This window comes from Zingiber officinale, chromosome 2A (assembly GCF_018446385.1).
Source record: "Zingiber officinale cultivar Zhangliang chromosome 2A, Zo_v1.1, whole genome shotgun sequence".
Classification (NCBI taxonomy): domain Eukaryota; kingdom Viridiplantae; phylum Streptophyta; class Magnoliopsida; order Zingiberales; family Zingiberaceae; genus Zingiber; species Zingiber officinale.
In genome coordinates, this window is record NC_055988.1 from 160,252,367 (window position 1) to 160,272,189 (window position 19,823).

General features: G+C 41.7%; 1 protein-coding gene across 1 annotated transcript; it reads left to right on the top strand.

The window, feature by feature from the left end:
• Positions 1-2,884: 2,884 nt before the first annotated feature.
• Positions 2,885-13,249, top strand: LOC122044188 (endoglucanase 8-like). The gene is made up of 7 exons (XM_042604718.1): positions 2,885-3,037; positions 3,089-3,207; positions 5,348-5,437; positions 11,499-11,730; positions 11,847-12,260; positions 12,344-12,677; positions 12,741-13,249. Exons 1-7 carry the CDS (start codon positions 2,885-2,887, stop codon positions 13,247-13,249), a joined length of 1,851 nt encoding a protein of 616 aa, XP_042460652.1.
• Positions 13,250-19,823: the final 6,574 nt, after the last annotated feature.

Here is a 19,823-nt window from a genome sequence, read left to right on the forward strand (position 1 = left end):
TTGCAAGGTTATGAACATAATCCCATATTAAAAATACATCAGAAAAATCACGAGTTTATAAGAAAAAAAGATATCTCTATTGGCATGAGACCTTTTGGGTAGAGCTCAAGAGTAAAACCATGAGGGGTTAAGCCTAAAGTGGACAATATCATACCATTATGGAGATATCTATTTTCTTTTGATTCTACAGGCCGGTTGCAGGTCAAGGTGACTGGATACTTATGGAGAGGTTTAGAGCAGGTTAAGGTAACTGGATATTCGCGAGGAGGCCCAGACCATAGAGTAATGGTGGTCCTTCATTTCAGGGGAGGATTGTTGGAGATTTAATCAAAGTCTCACATTGAAAAGATTTGGAAAAGAACATGGGTTTAAAAGAATGTAGAATATCTCCCTTGACATGAAGTTTTTTAGGTAGAGCCCAAAAGCAAAGTCATGAGGACATATGCATAAAGTGAACAATATTTATTATTGTGGAGATATGTGAACATCCTTCGATCCTAACAAATGGTATCAGTGTCATGGTCTGGACCAGATGTCATATGGGATGACTTTGAACAAAGTCACGGGGGAGTCCTGGAGTCGGTTAGGATGACTGGATGCTCGCGGGGAGGCTCGAAGTAGGTTAGGGTGATCAAACGCTAGTAGGGGAGGCCTGGAACAGGTTAAGGTGACCGGATGCTTGCTGGGAAGGCTAAGAGCAAGTCAGAAGTGATAGTCGCGGATGCTCACGGGGGAGGCACGGAGTAGGTCAGGGTGACTGGATGCTCGCGGGGAAGGCTCGAGATAGTTCGGGGTGATCAGATATTCATGGGGAAGCCTAAAGCAGGTTAGGATGATTGAGATACTCATGGGGAGGCCCAGAGTAGGTCAGGATACCCGGATACTTGCGAGGAAGGCTCAGAGTAGGTCAAAGTGACCGGATGCTCGCAGGGAAGGCTTAGAGCAGGTTATGGTGACCGGATACTCACGTGGAAGGCCCAAAGAATGTCAGGGTGACCAAATACTTGTGGGGAGGCCCAAAGTAGGCCAGGGTGACTAAGATACTCATGAAAAGACCTAAAGCAGGTCAAGAATAACTGGATGTTGTTGGTTCAAGTTGTACTAATAATTTGGTTTTGATATATGACAAATAGGTTAAAATTAGATGTGTTGTTTATCTAACCTTTCTACCAAGTATACAGAAGTTGACTAGTCTGAAGAACTTGACACCAGGCTGAAATCTAGCTAGGTTCATGTGACCCGATACCTAGTGCGAAGTCTAGATAGGTCCGCGGGACTTAATATTTGGCGGAAAGTCCGGTTGGATCCGCGGGACCTAACAACCAACCGAAGTCCCGTTGGGTCTGCGGACCTGGCAACTAGTACGAAGACCTGGTCGATCAAAGGCAAGTCAAGAGACTGCAGTTAGTAAGTGGAGGTAAGCAACTAGAGGAGAGATCCAGTGAAAACACATTCCCCATTGAGGGAACGATAGGCTTTGGTCCATCTTAGGTCCATTTGAAAAATCTAAACAAAGACCTTGACTAGATCCTGGTCTCGGGGAGATAGGATTTAATTACAACTCCTATGTTATAATGTTGTGCTAACTCTATTTTACAGGACAAATATATTTTTACTTGTATGGACTAACTTCTTTTTGCAGGAATTCAATCTGTAAAGAAAAGGAGTCTGAGCTCTCAGAAGGGATTCGGGCACTCGGAGCTGATTCGGGTGTCCGGACCAGCTCGCCTGAGCAGGTGCCATACGTACCTGGACAATCTGGGCGTCTGGAATTGGTCCAGGCACCCAGACCATAAAAGTTATCCTGAAGCTGAGTTGGAGCGCGATGATCGGTCGAACTCATATCAACGGTCTAGGCGCCCGGAAGGGGTCCATGCGCCCGAAAGTGGATAAACTTCTCGAATGAAATTTCGACGAGAGATCGCCATGTCAGCAACGGTTCAAGCATCCGGACAGGTTCCAAGCGCCCGAAATGGGCCTATATAAGGGGCTTTGACCAACAGCTTCAAGACAACATCTTCTATGACTTTTATTCCTGCATGATGCACCAGAAAAGGTCCTACGACGTTGTAAAGCTCCTCCGACAACTGACGATCAAGATCTTCTTATTTTCTCTGTTGTCGGTAATATTGTTTTTAGTTCTTGTACTTAACTTTTGTAATCATTTGAGCTATTAGTGGATTGTCCAACGAAAGCACTCGACGAGTGCAGGCCTTGGAGTAGGAGTCGTTGAAGGCTCCGAATCAAATAAAAACTATTTGTGTTAGCGTGTGATTGTCTTTTTCCTTCTAGTCTTTTTCTTTTATTATTCCACTACGTAATTCGCTCTCGATTTTTAAAAATTGCTATCCCCCCTCTAGAAAATTTACAATTCTATAAGTGGTATCAAAGTGAGGCCATTCTGAATCGGTGAAACCACCAATCGAGCAGGGGGTTCCTTTTGAAAGAAAAATTATATATACGCCTTTCATTTTTCCCCTCCATTTTTTTTAAAAATTCACTTTCATTTTTTCACTATTAGTCAGAATTGGTGAAATAACCATTTTTACAAAATTTGTTATAATATTTGTTATTATTTTTCTCAAAATTGGTGAAATACCCTTATTTCCTTTCCTCCTACATTATTTAATCCAAAACCTAGTCTTGCAATTTCTTTTTTCCTCTTCCTTGAGTGCAAGGTTCAATCTCTCTAAATGGCCCAAATCGAAGGATACAACACCGTTAGTCCCCTGCTCTTCAACGGGGACAACTTCTCATATTGGAAGAAGTGGATTGAGGTGTATCTGAAGACAGACATCGAGCAGTGGTTCAACATCCGCGAAGGCTACACGATCTTGACAGAAACACCGAAAAACCACTCGAACCCGAGAACTGGAACCCGGAAATGAAAAAGAAGGCCCAGATGGACAACAAAGCCCTAAACCCCCTCCAATGCAAGCTAATGAAAGAAGAATTGAACCGGGTCGAACCTTTCGAAAATGCAAAGGACCTTTGGGATAAACTCGTCGAGTTACACAAAGAAACAAATGATGCAAAGGTAACTAAAATAAATTCACCTATGAATAAATTATTTAACACCGAAATGTAGGAAGAAGATAAGGTGACTTGGGATGAAGAATCGGACGTTGAAAATCAAAAGCATCGCAACTACCTCATATTGATGGCAACCAGAGCGAAATCAGAAAGTGAGAAAGAACAAGATGACAAGTCCGAATACGAATCAAGTCATGAGTCTGCACTCGTTTTCGAAGGTTCCAACGAGATATCAACTATCCTAACTGCTAGATTTTTTAAAATAATTGCATGCCTAAATAAAAAATTAATAAAATCTAAAAAAACAAAATGACACTCTCCTTGAGGAAAATCAACACCTTAAGGAATAATTTAACTCCTAAATGAAAACCTCTAACTCAACTCAAGTTGAAAGACTTGAGGAAGAAAATGCTAAATTGAAAACTAAAATAATCAATCTAAAAGAATTGTTAGAAAAATTCACAACCAGATCCAAATACTTTGATATGATACTTGGATTACAAAGAGCTGTGTACAATAAGTCCAGACTCGGATACAAGTCTAGCTCGACTAACAAAACCATTATATCACTTATAAGCCAAAATAAGAAACAAACTAAAGCATGAGTTCCGAAAGCATGTCTAACCACGCAAGTAGGACTCAATCAATTTTATGTACCTAAAAATAAAACTCATTATCTAAAACCAAATCCAACTAAACCTATTAATTCAAAACTAAACCAAAATAAACCTTCAAAACTAAATTCCAAACTAAAGAATACAATTAAATTAAACTTAAACCTAAAATGTAAAACGAAGTCAAACAATTCAAACTTAAATAAAAAAATAAATTTAAATTAAATAACTATAAAGTTAATTTAAATTCAAGTTATAATCAAGTCTATTATAACTATAAAATAATCGACAAAACCTAAAACTTAAACACAAATTCAATAATTCAAGAGGAGACACCAAATTAGTTGGCACCTCCAAAAATAATAATTTATCTGACTAGGTAATTAGGACTAGCTTAACCTGACAAATAGTACTGGAGAAGTTTTGGATGATAATAGATTAGGAAAACTATGTCTATGCATGTCTAGGAAAAAATGACTTCAACCTGGTGCATTTGGCTTAGTGGAACTAACTAAAGCTACCCCTTACCAATCCTAGCTAGTTAGACCAAAGTTTTGTTATTAAGTTCAATGGATAAGACTATTTGAAAATTTTCGAAGGCGTTATTACTCTAATGATGTGCAGGTGACTCATCACAGCTTAGTAGTTTATCCAAAGAATATCTATTTATTGAATCCAAAGCTAAACTTGAATCTAATACAAGTTAACCCGAACTTTGAAATTTAACTTAACTCATCTCACAAAATCATAGGATTCCCTGATTGAAAATATGGATTGGGTGAGATGAATAAGGATTGAATTAAAACATTAAATTACAATGAATTAAATTAAATTAATTAACTTAAAATAAAATAAAATAAATTGAATTAAATCAAAATAAATTGAATTAAATCAAAATAAATTAAATTAAAATTAAAATCAGAATTAAGTTTACACTTAGAGCTAAAAGTTTATTTTTCCTAATTTTTTTTGGAATCTAAAAGGATATTGGACAGTGATTGCTCCTGACACATAACCGGTGATCAAATAATGTTCATAAAGTTAAAATTCAAAAGAGTAAAAACAATTGCCTTTGAAAACAATGGTAAATTGAAGGTAATTGGAATATATAACATTGAATTATAATCTAATTTTATTACAAATAAAGTACTCCTTATCAAAAATTTTAAATTTAATTTACTCAGTGTTAGTCAATTATGTGATTAAGAATATAAGACTAGGTTTACATCCACTGAATGTTTAATTAAACATATGAAAGACCCTACAATAAAATTAAAAGGGCTGAAGAATAATAACATTTATACAATTAACCTAGCTAGCTCCTCACTTAAGTGTCACTTGACACAAAAAGAGAAAACCTAGTTGTGGCATAGGAGAATGTCTCATACTAATTTTAGAAATCTCACCAAATTAAATGACTTAGTTAGAGGACTACCAAAATTACTTAACTTAGACTTAACAATTTGTAATGCTTGTCAATAAGGAAAACAAACCAAATCAACCCACAAACCAACTAATAAAATTCAAATCAATTCAACACTTGAATTATTACACATAGGTTTATTTAACTCACATGGGATAAAATCTATTAATGGAAATTTTTATTATCTAGTAATAATTGATGATTACTCAAGGTTCACTTGGATAAAATTCTTAAAAAGTAAAAAGATACTTTGGAATATAATTGCTTTTTATTGTAGATCTTTGGAATTGACATGGAAACGCAAGATACTTTGCCATTGGTCTTGTTGGTTTTTGACAGACAAAGGTTCATCTTCAATGCTGCGGAGGTATGATAATCCTAAATGTAATAGTTAAACCTATTTGTGCCTTTAGTCCTTAAGTTAATAATAATTTGGGAGATCTTACAATAGGTGATAATGATAACAATTTAAAAGGGATACTTCTGCTTAGAAGGTAAAAGGAATTCTATAACTGAAAACTTGCTCATATAATCACTATGTTGTTGTATTTCTAATTAGTCTACTTCTACTTAGTAGGTAAAAGGAATTTTATACTTCTACTTAGTCTTATTATATTTCTAATTTATGTGATTCTATACTTGTGTATTATGGAATAGCAATGCTATGTTGTTGCTTTATTTCCATTTCCTACCATAACTACAAATAGAGGTAAGTAAATTTAGGTGAGGGCAAATTAAAAGAATAAACACATATAGTTTTAACTTTTTAACATATCTGAACTTTGGAAGCATTCAAGAAAGTGATTAAAAGAAAATGGTTGGTGATTAGAGATTAAGAAAGTTGTTTGTGGTTAGGAGTTAGAAAGAGTATGGAACTTGAGAGGTGAACAAAGGTCAAGGGTGTGCCTACTTAGGTGTGAAGGAGTAAAAGTATTGGAGAGAGAGGGAAATTAAAGCAATTAAATTTCCTTATCTATTGGGTTGAAGAAGAAAAAGTAAGAAGGAACGGAGCAACTTGGATCTCCTTTCCCTATTTATGTTTCCATCCAAAAGTAGATAGAAGGGGAAATTTGCTAGAAAGGTAGGCAACTCTTTTTCCTACTTCTTGCATGTATTCTTAGTTTTGGATTCAACTCATACGACTACTATTCGAGAATTCTTATGGAGAAGGTGGATTGATAAATCTTGCGTAGAAATTTGCTAATCCTCATTCTCTTTCCATTGCATTTTGTTCTTTTTTTCTTGCATTATACTTTTTTCTCTATGTATTTATAATGCTTGGTAATTGTTTCTTATTTATGTTTGTGTTTTTCTTGATCATGTTAATATCTTATCTGTCTTTCTTTGCAGTTGGGGAGCATCAAGCCGATCAGATTTTAATTGTAAAAGAACAGAAGGTTAGTAAATGCCCCTCATCAAAAAAAAAATTCTGTTATATTATCAATGTGCTTCTAACTCCCTTTATTTCAGAATAAGAAAAATATCGTTTGATTCTTTTCAGACACATGAATTAGTGATTGGTTATCTAATGCTAACTTATGTCGTTTAATTCTTATAGGACTAGTCTCATGAATGTTAGCCTATGAGAATCGAGTGATCTATTAATATTGTGACTATTTTATGTATTCCAATGTAAAAGAGTTAGAAGAACCAACGCAACCATCAGAAATCAATGTGGACTTTAAACTACTTGCACTAATTCAGATAAGCATAGAAGGAGAGGAAAGGCTTACTGCTCATAATTTTTTTACCTTATCAACCTGTAACACAGTTATTCTTATTGGAAAGACAAATTATATGATATTTATTTATTTTATTTTTATATGCCTATAATATAGTTATTCCTTTAGTGATAATTATACGATATTGATAATTATATGTGATATTTTTTTATTTATATGTAATTAACCGTAGAGTGCGGTTACGCGCTGCGAATGATATTAACTACAGTGCGCAACTACGCACTGCGACTGCAATTTACCGCAACGCGCAGCGACGCACTGCAAATTCAATTTACCACAGCTTGCGGCTGTGTGCAACAAATGCAATTTACCGTAGTGCGTGGCCATGCGCTGTGAGTGTGTTATGACTTTTAATAGCATGGAATTGTGCAGCATGCGATGCGCGCTGCGGATAGCATAGTTGCACGCTACAGAAAATTATTTCTATTGTAGTGTTGGTAAGTGGAGAAAAGGAACTGGGGGATAGATCCAGTGATAGCGTGTTCCCCGTTGAGGGAACTGTAGGCATCAGTCCAGCTTAGGTCCATTTAAAAACCTAAGCTAAGACTTTGACTAGATCATGATCTCGAGGAGACAGAATCTAATTACTACTCCTATTTTATTATGTTGTGATAACTAGGTTTTGTAGGACAAATATATTTTTACTTGTCTAGACTAACTTATTTTTGCAGGAATTCAATCTGAAAAGAAAAGAAGTCCGGGCGCCCGGAAGGGATCCGGGTGCTCGGAGCTGATCCTGGCGCCCGAAAGGGATCCGGGTACCCGGAATTGGTCCGAGCTCTCGGACCAGCTTGCCCAGGTGGGTGCCATAGGTACTTGGACGATCTAGGTGCCCGGAATTGATCCAGGTGCCCGGACCGCAAAAGTTATCCCAAAGCTGAGTTGGAGTGTGATAACTGGTCGAACTCACATAAATGGTCCAGGCGCCCGGAAGGGGTCCAGGCGCCCAAAAGTGGATAAACTTCGTGGATGAAGTTTCAACTAGAGATCACCACGTTAACAATGGTCCAAGCGCTCAGAATGGGCCTATATAAGGGTCTTCGACCAACAGATTCAGAACAACATCTTCTACGACTTTCATTCTTGTGTACTGCTCCGGAAAAGCTCCTCCGACAACTTACGATCAAGATCTTCTTATTTTCTCTATTGTCGGTAACATTGTTTTTAGTTCTTGTACTTAACTTTTGTAATCATTCGAACTATTAGAGGATTACCGAATGAAAGCGCTCGACTACTGCAGACCTTGGAGTAGAAGTCGTTGAAGGCTCCGAACAAAGTAAAATCTACTTGTGTTAGCGTGTGATTATTTTTTTTCCTTCTAGTCTTTTTCTTTGCTGTGTAATTTACTCTCGATTTTAAAAAATTGTTATTCACCCCTGCCCCCTCTAGTGACTTTACGATCCTACAATGCTAGCGGAAAAGCCCAAACCATGAGAGTAATGGTGGTCCTTCGTTTGAGGGGAGGATTGTTAGAGATTAAATCAAAGTCCCACATTAGAAAGATATGGAAAAGATTATAGGTTTAAAAGGATGTAAGATATCTCTATTGAAATGAGACATTTCGGATAGAGCCCAATGTTGGAACCCCAAGGTTGTTTTGGTGTGATCAACAAGTTAAGTTAGGTCATGTATTTTTCTAACCTTGTGTCTAAATGTGTAGGAGTTTAGGAGCACAAGTAGTTGAGCAGAAGACGCAGCTAGCGAGAATGACGACACGCGGTGCGTCCGAGGGACGAGGCACTGCGGAAGAGTATACCGGCAGACGAGAAGGAAGCGTGCGGTGGTTTCGAGGGACGAGAAGCCAGAGCGGAAGACTGCTCGAGGAGCAAGAGATGTAGTTACCGAGAAGGTCGGTACGGGGTGCGACTGAGGGACGAAGACTACGGATGAATACGCTGGCAGACGAGAAGGAACCACGTGGCAATTCCGAGGGGCGAGAAGCCGGAGCGGAAGCCTACTCGAGAAGATCGGAAGTTGGATTCGGGTGAGCCCTATTCCGGATGGCAGAGATCACCCAAGCGAGCGAAAGACTCGGTCTAAGGCGAATGGAACCGGAGCAGGAGACTCAGGCTGGAAAAAGTGACTTTCCCGCCCAGGGCGCCCGGAGCGTACCGGGGCGCCCGGAGTTGACTTTTGACCAGATTGAGTTTTGACTTGATCTGAACGTTGGGGGATAAAGTTTTATTCCCCCAGGACGTTCGGAACCCTCAGGGCGCCCCAACCAAGGCTATAAATATAGCCTTGGTCCAGAAGCTTTTCAACAACTCAGAGCAATTCATTTCCAACGCTTGTATGCTTCAGTTTTAGATTAGCTTCTTTGTTTTGCGCTTTCACTGCTGTAAGAGGCTTCTCCGCCCAAAGGAGATACTAGTACGACATTCCTTGGATTAATAACCTCATTGGTTGTAATCAAGTAAATCCTTTTGCCTCTTCCTTTCTTTAGTTTTTGTTCAATTTATTTTATGCAAGTGTTTTGTTGAAAGTTCGAGAAGGGTATTTTTATTTTTGTTTTATAGCGATATTCAACCCCCTTCTAGCCGGACGCCAATGGTTCTACAAGTGGTATCAGAGCCAAGGCGCTTCAGGAGGACTAACTGACAATCGAAGCAAACATAATGGCCGGACCAAGCATCCACCCGCCAAAATACGAAGGGGATTTCGCAACCTGGAAAAAACTGATGCAGGTATTTTTCACAATAGATTTTGATTTAATTTTAACAATGGAACTTGGCTTTGTAGCTCCGAGGGTAAGGAAAAATATCAATGGACGAAAAAGGAGCAGGCTGACTTTGTGGCGAACAGTAAAGCAGAATATCATCTGTTAAGCGTTCTTCCGCCACAAGAAGTCAATCGAATCGGGAACTACGACTCGGCAAAGGAACTTTAGGAGAAGTTCCTTGAGCTGTACGAAGGAATGTCTGAAGCCAAGCTCGCTAGAAGAGATCTATTTCGCAATCAGCTCACCAGCCTATGACTTGGGGAAGACGAGACAGTTGCGCATCTGCACTCAAGAATCAAAGAGATCATCACCGGACTGTCGAATCTCGGAGAAAATGTAAGTAACCGAGATTCGTTAAGGTACGCGTTAAATTCGTTTCCGAGAAATTCAAAATGGACATCACTAGTAGATGCCTTTTACATTTCAAAAGACTTAGAAAAAATTTCATTAGAAGAATTTTTCTCGACTTTTGAAGTGCACGAATCAAGATGTGCAGGTTCGAAGGAGCCCAAGAACAACGTCGCCCTCAAAGCTTCGAGAGACGAACCTGAGTCGAAATCTTCTCTCGATGACGAGGAAATGGTAATGATGGTAAGAAGATCAAGAAACTTTGTAAATCTAGATCTACTAACCATCCACAGGGAAAAAAGAAAAGGACGAACTCAGAAATTCACTTCCAACGCTTGTGTGTTGTAATTTAGAGTTAAGCTTCTATTTTCTGCGCTTCAACGTTGTAAGAGGCTTCTCCGCCTGAAGGAGTATTTAGTGCTTCAACTTCCTTGGATTAACAACCACATCGGTTGTAACCAAGTAAATACTTGTGCCTCATCTTTTAATGTTCTATTTATTTTCTGCTTATTCTTTATGCAAGTATTAGTTTAAGAGTTCGAGAAGGGTTGGTTTTGTTTTGTGTTTGCAGGCTATCCAACCCCCCCTTCTAGCCGGCCGCAACGCTCCTACACCCAAGATCAAAGTCATGAGAGTTTAGACCTAAAGTGGACAATATCATATCATTATAGAGATATGTGAATATCCTTCGTTCATAACACAATTTAACACACACATCAATAACACGAGCAACTCTAATTCAAATCTTTTCCTTAACATATCTAAATAACATGCCAACCTTGATGGAGAATTCTTCTCTTGGTTTAACTGAATAATATCAACTCAAATAAAGATAATACCCTAACATCAACTAAGCAAATTTTTAAATAGTCTAAAATCCTAACTATGTAAAAGATAAAAATAACCTTAATAAAAAAAAGACTAAAATCCTAGGGAGCCTCTGACAATACTTTAAACGATGTTTTTAGGGTGTAAGACTAGGATATCAAATGTAGATATCTGAACTAATTTTGATTTGATATATTACACATTCTGTGACCCAATCCGAATTAAAAATTATAGTCCCAAAAATCAAAATAATCCCAAAACTTTAGGCTTTGATATTCCGCATCACGCATCCCCCTTGCATCACTTAACCATACAATTGCACAATCCATTATAAATTAGTTAAAATAAAAATAGAATAAAAGAAAATTAAGATAATTTAATTGATATGTTAATGAACTAAAAAAAAATCTTTCCCCACATAAAGGATCACTGTGTAGGATAAAATATTCTCATAATTTATTTGTCTATATCTTACCGAAAGGCTGATAATACTGAATCATTTAGGATGAGCGATATTCACTGCTCAACAAAAAAATAGAAAAGAAAAGGAAATCTCACATTCTCATTTTATATAATACCCTAATTCCTGTCATTAAAAACTAAAACCCTCTTTAATAAGGCGTGGCGCCTGTAAAACCATAACAGATCGCTCCTAATTAAAGCAAAAAACAGTTGGGATTCTCGCAACCAATCCCACTCACCTTAATTACCCTTTAAAATGCCCTCCACTCTTCCCTCAATCTCCATCCTCCCAATCCTATTGCACCTCTTCCTTTTTGCATGATCTTCAGGGAAATCAAAATGAGGAGAAATCTAAGAGAAACCGCAGCAACTCTCATTCTTGCATGTTTGACTCTCTTCTCCTTCAACACCGCCGCCATGGTGCGAGGCCAATTCAGCTACAAGGACGCCCTCACAAAGTCCATACTCTTTCTCGACGCTCAGAGGTCAGGGAAGCTCCCGCCCGACTCTCGGATTCCCTGGAGAGGCGACTCCGGCCTGGACGACGGAAAGCTCGGCAACGTTGGGCTTAGCTTCCTTCCTCCTAATATATAATATTAATCTCATCGCCATTATCATTGATATAATTAATTGTTAGAATATAATTCTGTGTTTGATATATCGATCGTCGAGTGCAGGTGGACCTCGTCGGGGGGTTCTACGACGCAGGAGACAACGTCAAGTACGGACTGCCGATGGCTTTCACCGTCACGACCTTGGCCTGGACTGCGCTCGCTTTCGGCCCGGAGCTCCGTGCCGCCGGAGAAATGGAGAGTGTGCAGGACGCCATACGCTGGGGAACGGATTACTTCCTGAAAGCCAGTGCCAAGAAGAATCAATTATGGGTTCAGGTGGGAGATCCGGTGGCCGACCATGACTGCTGGGTTCGGCCGGAGAACATGAAGACTCCGAGAACGCTTTACAAGATCGACGAGAAGACGCCGGGAACAGAGATCGCGGCGGAGACCGCCGCCGCCATGGCCGCCGCCTCCGTGGTGTTCAGGAAGCACAACCATACTTACTCCAGAAGCCTTCTTAACAAAGCAAAGCTGGTGAGGAGGATTTTCAGTACTATCAGTAACGTCTTCTTCTTCCTCTCTCTCTCTAACGTCTCTCTCTCTCTCCTCGCATGCAGCTATATGAATTTGCTAGGAATTACAAAGGGACCTACGATGGGGAATGCCCATTCTACTGTTCTTTCTCTGGTTATAATGATGAACTGCTGTGGGCAGCCTCGTGGCTCTACGTCGCCACCAAAAGCCCCAAATACCGAAGCCACATCAAAGAGGGCATATCCGCGAGCGTGGCCGAGTTCAGTTGGGACCTAAAGTACGCCGGCGCTCAAGTTCTCCTCACCGGCCTACACTTAACCGGACAGCTCGGGCTTAATGACTTCAAAACGCAAGCCGATAACTTCGTCTGTGCAGTGCTGCCTGACACTGCATTTCGACAGATCTACATTTCTCCAGGTAATTAATTAATTAATTAATTAATCAATAGCATTGTCTATATATATAATTAACTTGATGCAGGAGGACTGATTCATCTACGAGATGGAGCGAACACACAGTACGTGACCAGCACTGCCTTCTTACTCGACGTGTACGGTCGCATCCTGATGAAGAGCAACCAGACCGTGTCATGTGGGACCCAACGAATCGAACCCTGTCGGCTCGAGGAGTTCGCTAAGAGACTGATGGACTATTTGTTGGGGAGCAACCCGAGGGGGAGGTCTTACATGGTCGGGTTCGGGAAGAACTCGCCGACGCAGGCGCACCACCGCGGGGCGTCGGTGCCGGTGATGTCGGCGGAGGAGGGGAAGGCGGTCGCCTGCCCGATGAGCTTCGTGAAGTGGTTCAACAAGGACCAGGCCAACCCGAATGAGCTCACCGGGGCGATCGTCGGCGGGCCGGATCGGTACGATAACTTCAACGACCAGCGGTGGGAGTCGTCCATGCTGGAGCCCTGCACTTACATCAACTCGCTCGCCATCGGGCCGCTCGCAAGGCTCGCTGCTGTCGGTGGATCTTGCATGAGTTAGTTTGGCATGGTCGGAGAAGAAATTGCTGGATGTGGATCGCAGACTCCTGCGACTGCATTAGTTATGTTGCTTGAAGCATTATGAATTAAAACAATTGAAAAGGATTCTGTCAAGGATTATTCTTAAAAGTAATTTACCAAATCACATAACTTTTTCTTAAAATACGCCTTCTTGTCTAAGGACATTTAAAATCTCATCTCAACAAATAGACAACGTTTTGTTTTATACATTTTGATAGGGATGTAAACGAGTCGAATTGAATCGAATAATATTAGGCTCGAGCTCGATTCGTTTAAATTATATTCAGGTTCGAGCTCGGCTCGATCTCGAATCGAGATTTTATCACAAGGCTCGAGCTCGGCTCGTTTTAGAATTAACAAGCTCGCGAACAGTTCAAGTTCGGCTCGTTATTAGCTATATCAAAGTTAACGAGCCTAACTCGTTAAGCGAGCTCGGGCTCATTTAGAGTTCATTTTTGGCTCGTTTTACAACTCATTTTTTGACTCATTTTAAATCTCATTTTAAGGCTTGTTTTAGAGTTCGTTTTTTTGACTCGTTTTAGAGTTTATTTTTTGGCTCGGTTTAAGGCTCATTTTAAGGTTCGTTTTTTTTTGCTCGTGAGCCTATAAACTAATATGTTCACGAGCTCATAAGTCGAATATCCTTAAGCTCGAGCTCAGTTCGATAAAACTGTCAAACTCGAGCTCGGCTCGATAAAATAAATGAACGAACTCGAACGAACTTTTTATCGAATCGAGCTTCGAATAGTTCGTGAACCGTTTGATTCATTTACATCCCTATATTTTGAAACCATTGTTTATCTCTAAGACCGTCCCAAGGTTCTTTAGATCTTTAATATTTTTTTTTTTTAAAAAAAAATTCTCATCCTGTTTCATTCAACAAGGATGGAGGATTTATTTCTTTAAAAAAATAATATATTCTTATAAATAAGGCATATAATTAAATGGATTAGTGTTGTCTAATTACAAAATATAGTGGAAAAAATAAAATAAAATTGGATCTTATAAAATATGTTAGAGTTTTAGGAGAAAATAAGAGAATGCAATTTATATGAAAATAAGAGATAGATGGAAGGTGTAAATGGGAAGGGGAATCGAAGCAACATGCATATATCAACGTTAAATTAAAAGGGATAGCTTAACAATTAAAGATTTTACAAAAATAATGATGACTCATCCATTTCAAAAATTTATAATAATAATGACTTCAATTTTATTGGGCCCTATGCCTTAAGCCAGAAGTGTTTGTCTCATTCAAAAAAAGCTATATATACACACATACACCAACTATATATTTTATTGTTTTTTGAACTTAGGATTTAATTTTTAATATTTAGGATTTGTGTTATAGTATTAAAACTAAAGAAATTTAAAAAAAAACTCACAATGGGAGCTAAATAGATTGTGGAATTAAGATGGAAAGACATGGTTATAATCAAGAGAGTCTCACGAATACATGAATTTTGATTTGGATTGAATTTTATAAGTCTAAGGGAATGTTTGATTCTTTCCTAGGAATAGGAATCGGAATGAGAATCATTGTAGTCTGGAATGAGAATGAGTATGAGCATGAATATCACTCTTAAAAGCAATGTTTGGTTAGTTGCATATTTTCTATCGGAATAAATCAAAATTTTCTTTTTTACCCTTAAAGGAAAATAAGAGAAAAAATTATATGTGAGAGAAAGATGAATGTGAGAGAAAAATATGATGAAAGAGAATGATGAAAGAGAAAGTATGATGAGAGAGAAAGTGTAATGAAAAAAAAATGAAGACAGCGAAAGTATGATGAGAGAAAAAGAGTGTGATAGGAGAGAGCATGATGAGAGAAGATGAGAGAGAAAATATGATGTGAGAGAAAGTATGATGGGGAGGATGAAGAAAGAGAAAATATAATGAGAAAAAAATAAGAAGAGAGAGTGTGATGAGAGAGATTGAGGAGAGAGAAAGTATGATGAGAGAGAAAGTATGATGAGAGAGAAAGTATGATGAGAGAGAAAGTGAAAGAGAACAATGAGTGTGATGGGAGAGATTGAGGAGAGAGAAAGTATGATGAGAGAGAAAAAGAGGGAGTGTGACAAGAGAGATTGAGGAGAGAGAAAGTGTGATGAGAAAAAAAAAGTATGTGATGGGAGAGATTGAGGAGAGAGAAAATATTATGAGAAAAAAAAAGGAAGAGAGTGCGATGGAAGAGATTGAGAAGAGAGAAAATATGATAAGAGAGAAAGTGTAGTGAGAAAAAAAAGAGAGAGGAAAGAGAGTGTAATAGGAGAGATAAAGGAGAGAGAGTGTGTGAAAATATGATGAGAGAGAAAATATGATGAGAGAGAACAAGGAGAGAGAAGTGATATGAAAGAATAAATAAATAAATAAATATATTTTGATATTTAATATTAAGGGAGAAAATTTTAGTTTTAGGTCAAGGGCATTTTTGGAATAAAGGAATATTTTGATTGATGAAAATAGGGTAATGGCTCATTGAAGGGGAGGTACATGGGAATGAGTTATTACCCAATTTCAAGGATCCATTCCCTTATTTGTATTCCTATTCCTATAATCCAAACATTAACAATGGCAATTGATCCTGTTCGAACCAATATCAATGGACGCTGGGGATGTGGCGCTCCCTGCTGTATCCTCGAGTGCTCCGGCGAACCTGCAACAAAACCGAGCCGGGGGGTGTCCCGGCGACGGCCCTCCGACGCTCAAGTTAGGCGAAGGAATAAGAAAGTGGCTTCGAAAAGGTAGACTTGTGTACCTCCGGTTGAAGAAATGGAGACCTTATATAGACCTCTCGAAGGAGCCTGGGCACACCAATCGAAGCGATCACCTGCTTTCGACCATGCCTAGGTGTGGGCCTGTCAGAAGGGCATCCATAAGACCATACTGCTACTGTATCAACCTGTCCGTGACGTGATGATGGGGCCTTTAATAGTGCCATCTTGCGTGCAGTCTAATCATCATGCCTTTGCTGACATATCATATCCCGAGCCGATCGAATAGGCCGCTCGGCTAACCACTGTTCCCTCGCCACGATTCCGGCCGAGCGGACACCTCCGCTCGGCCATTCGGCTCCGGTTCTTCTGCTTTGGCGTCGGAAACCCAAACCTTTGGCTGGGTAATCTCTGGTTCCGCTCGGACGAGACCCCATCTGTGGGTCCCCCATTCTTACCGCCGGATCACTTGCCTCCCCTTCAAGTCTAGTCGAAGGAGGCAGTGAGTCCGACTGACTGGACTGTGTGTCCGAGCGGGCAGTCGTTGCCTTATCGCTGCTGCTGATATCCCTTGAGCCGTTCAGCCCTCATGCCAAATTTATCCGCTCGGCTGTTCGCTTTGTATGCCTTGGCGCCCAACGTGGATGTTTGCCTGTCTAAATCCTCTTGAAAATCGCGCAAGTCTTTTTTATTAAGCCGAAGCATGCGCGGTATGGGCGCATTAATTGCGCTTGGTGACAGAGCGCCACGTGGCTTGTCTCTAGTGGCGGTGACGCTCCGTACGATGGGACGCCCTTTGTTTTGAAATGCACGGTTAGATGATGACCTCGTCTCTTGTGCCCTTCATCCGACGGACGAGGCTGAGCGGTCTCGTTTGTATAAAGCCCTTGTTCTGGCCTTCACGCCGCACTCTCTGTTTCATCGCGCGTCCTCTGCCGAAGCTGCCTGCTACTAGCTTACTCCGGCGACTCCCCGTGCTTGTTTTCCGGTGGTTTTCGAGTTCCTGGGCTTCTTTCCTTTGATCTTCCCTCAATAAGCTTCTTCTCTTCTCTCGTCCCCTTGTTTCCGAGTATTGCTGGGCTTTCTTCCCTTCTTTAATCATGGCGAGCACTTCTGCACCCGCTACCGAGGTTTACGGTCTGTAGTATATGAGTATGGAGAGTAGGTTAGATGAGGAGTGCGCCCGGCTCGTTGTTAGGACCTACGGGATCCCGCACGATCATGAAATAGTTGTAGCCGGCCCGACCGACCGGCCCCATAACCCGCCGATCGGTACTATTTGTTTTTTTCTGGACCAATTCCAGGGCGGCCTTAGATTTCCTACTCATCCATTTATTTTGGAGGTTTGTAATTATTTCCGCATCCCGCTTGGCCAACTTGTGCCGAATTCCTTTAGGCTACTGAGCGGGGTTGTCGTCCTCTTTAGGCTGCACAGTATCCCACTTGACCCCAAAATATTCCACTACTTCTTCTATCCCAAACAATCCGAGTTGGGTACTTTTATTTTCCAAAGTAAATAGGCTTCAAATTTTTTGAGAACATGCCGACCTCCAACAAGCACTGGAGGGAGTTCTTCTTCTATATACGACTTCCCGAGCGGCCAGCATTCCGAACCAAATGGCAGACCGCTGTGCCTACCCAGCCGGAGCTCGGCAAATTCAGAAGCAATCCTGCGGCAAATTGCTTGTCCGGTCAGATCGACCAGTTGCTTCTCAAGGGGGTGTTGTACATTTTTGGATTATCTCCCGTTCGGGCCAATCTCCCCTACCGCATGGGTAAGGACTCTTTACTCCCTTCGCCTTTTTTGTCTAACTGATTTTAATTTCTTCTACTGCAGCTGAAGTCATGTGGCGCTCCAAGGCTACCGATCATCTGAAATTGAAGGCCGTGGAAATTGAGGCGGCTACCAAAAAAGAACTTGCCGAGCGGGGTCTTATCCCCAGCCGCTCGGCAGATGCAGGAGAGGGGGGGGACGCAGTCCGCCCCTGAAACAGAAGTTACCCAACCCGCTTCCACGGAGGTTGAGGCGGATCCTGTTTCCTCTGCTCCAGCTGAGCTGGGAGTCCCCCCGGTCGGGGATTCACCACGGGAAGTTCGGCTGAAACGTCGAAGAGAGTCCAGCCTTCCGCCAACCCCAGAGGGCGAACCTCAGGTGCCGATCGAGATCGCTTCTCCAGATCGCACGCCTTCGCAGATCAGGACCCCCGTGGCCTCGCCCACCGCACAGCCCTCTGGCTCTCCTCCACGGACTCGTCATCGCTTACGACAGTTAGGCGAAACTTCAACCATAGGGGAGTCCTCGGGCCAGGCGACTGCGGCTGAGGAAGTGCCGGCCGGCCACCCGACCATCAAGACTACCCTTCGATTCCCGTCGGAGGAATATTTATTATCTGTCGATCGGCCATCAAGCGCCGTTCATGAAATAACCTTGACGGGTCCGCTCGCCAAACTTTTCGAGGACGCCCAGATTCGGGTGGCCCTTATGACGCCCAAGCAGCTCGGCGATAACCACATGCAGCAGGCCACTCAGGTAGGTTCATTTTTCTTCCTGTGTCATGCTACTGTTCGACTCCTGATTTTATTATTTCCCTTACAGCATTGGGCTGAGCAAATCGCCATTAGCCATCGGCTGGCCGAGCTGGAGGATCTTATGGAAAAGCTCCAAGTCTCGGGGGGTCCATCGGCCGAGCGGGAGAAACAAGCCCGCGAGGCCGAACAGAAGAAGGCCGCCGACCTGGCTACAGAGGTGGCTCAACTTGAAGGCTTGGTGAAGAAACGCGACGAAGACGTGAAGCGCGCAAGTAGCCGGAAGAAGCGGGCGATCGCTGATCTGGACAAGATGAAAGTTGAAGTCCGAGCCCTAGATCAGCGATCTAAGGAGCTGGAAGCCCAACTAACTACCGAACGGGATGGGTGCTCAGCTGAACGCACTAAAGCGGAGGTGGACCAGAAAGTTCTTCAGGATTCACTAATTGCCTCCCGGGCGGCGCTCAGAAAGTACAAGGAAGGGGAGCCAAGTCGTCTGGCTGCTGCACGTCAAGATTACCTCCGCTCGGAGAGGTTCGACACGAAATTTGGCGACAGCGTCTCTTCAACCTTTGCTGAGGCCGTTAGGGTCACTATGGCCTATTTGAAGAAGGGTGGCCACCTTCCCGCGGGAATGCACATTCCCGCCTCCGATCTGGCGGCCATGACAGACGACATTCCGGGCGATTTCTTCAACTTCGAAGACCCCGAGTGAAGAGTGTTCCTCGTCTCTATCTTGTTTTTGCGTTTCTTACGCCCAGCGCAACTTTTTGTACTTGGCGTCCGGCATGCTTTCCTTTTAATGCAATTATGTCTTTGCTTGCGTCTTCCTGATCATTATCCATAATATTCTTCTGTTTGCTTAACGTTTATGCTTAGAGTCAGTCATGCTCAAAATGTTCTCCGTCATGCGGCCGATCAGCTTAACAAAGTCCGAGCGGGAGGGCCTACTCGCTCTGCACGTATCTATCCAGTGTGAAGTCAACAAACGCCAAGTATCGAAGGACCAACGCCCGAGCGGGCCTAAATGTTTTAATACTTGTGGTTTCCGCGGTTTCTTATTCTCTGATATTCGTTTGTCCGCCCGGCGTATTTATAGTCGCCGGACCGACTCTCGATTTTTAACGATTGTGCTCGTTGGTTTTTCGCGCGGATATTTATAGTCGGTCGGCGCGTCTCTCGATCTTTAACGACGGAGCTCGTCGGCGCGGATATTTATAGCCGGTCGGCGCGGCTCTCGATCTTTAACGACGGAGCTCGTCAGCGCGGATATTTATAGCCGGTCGGCGCGGCTCTCGATCTTTAACGACGGAG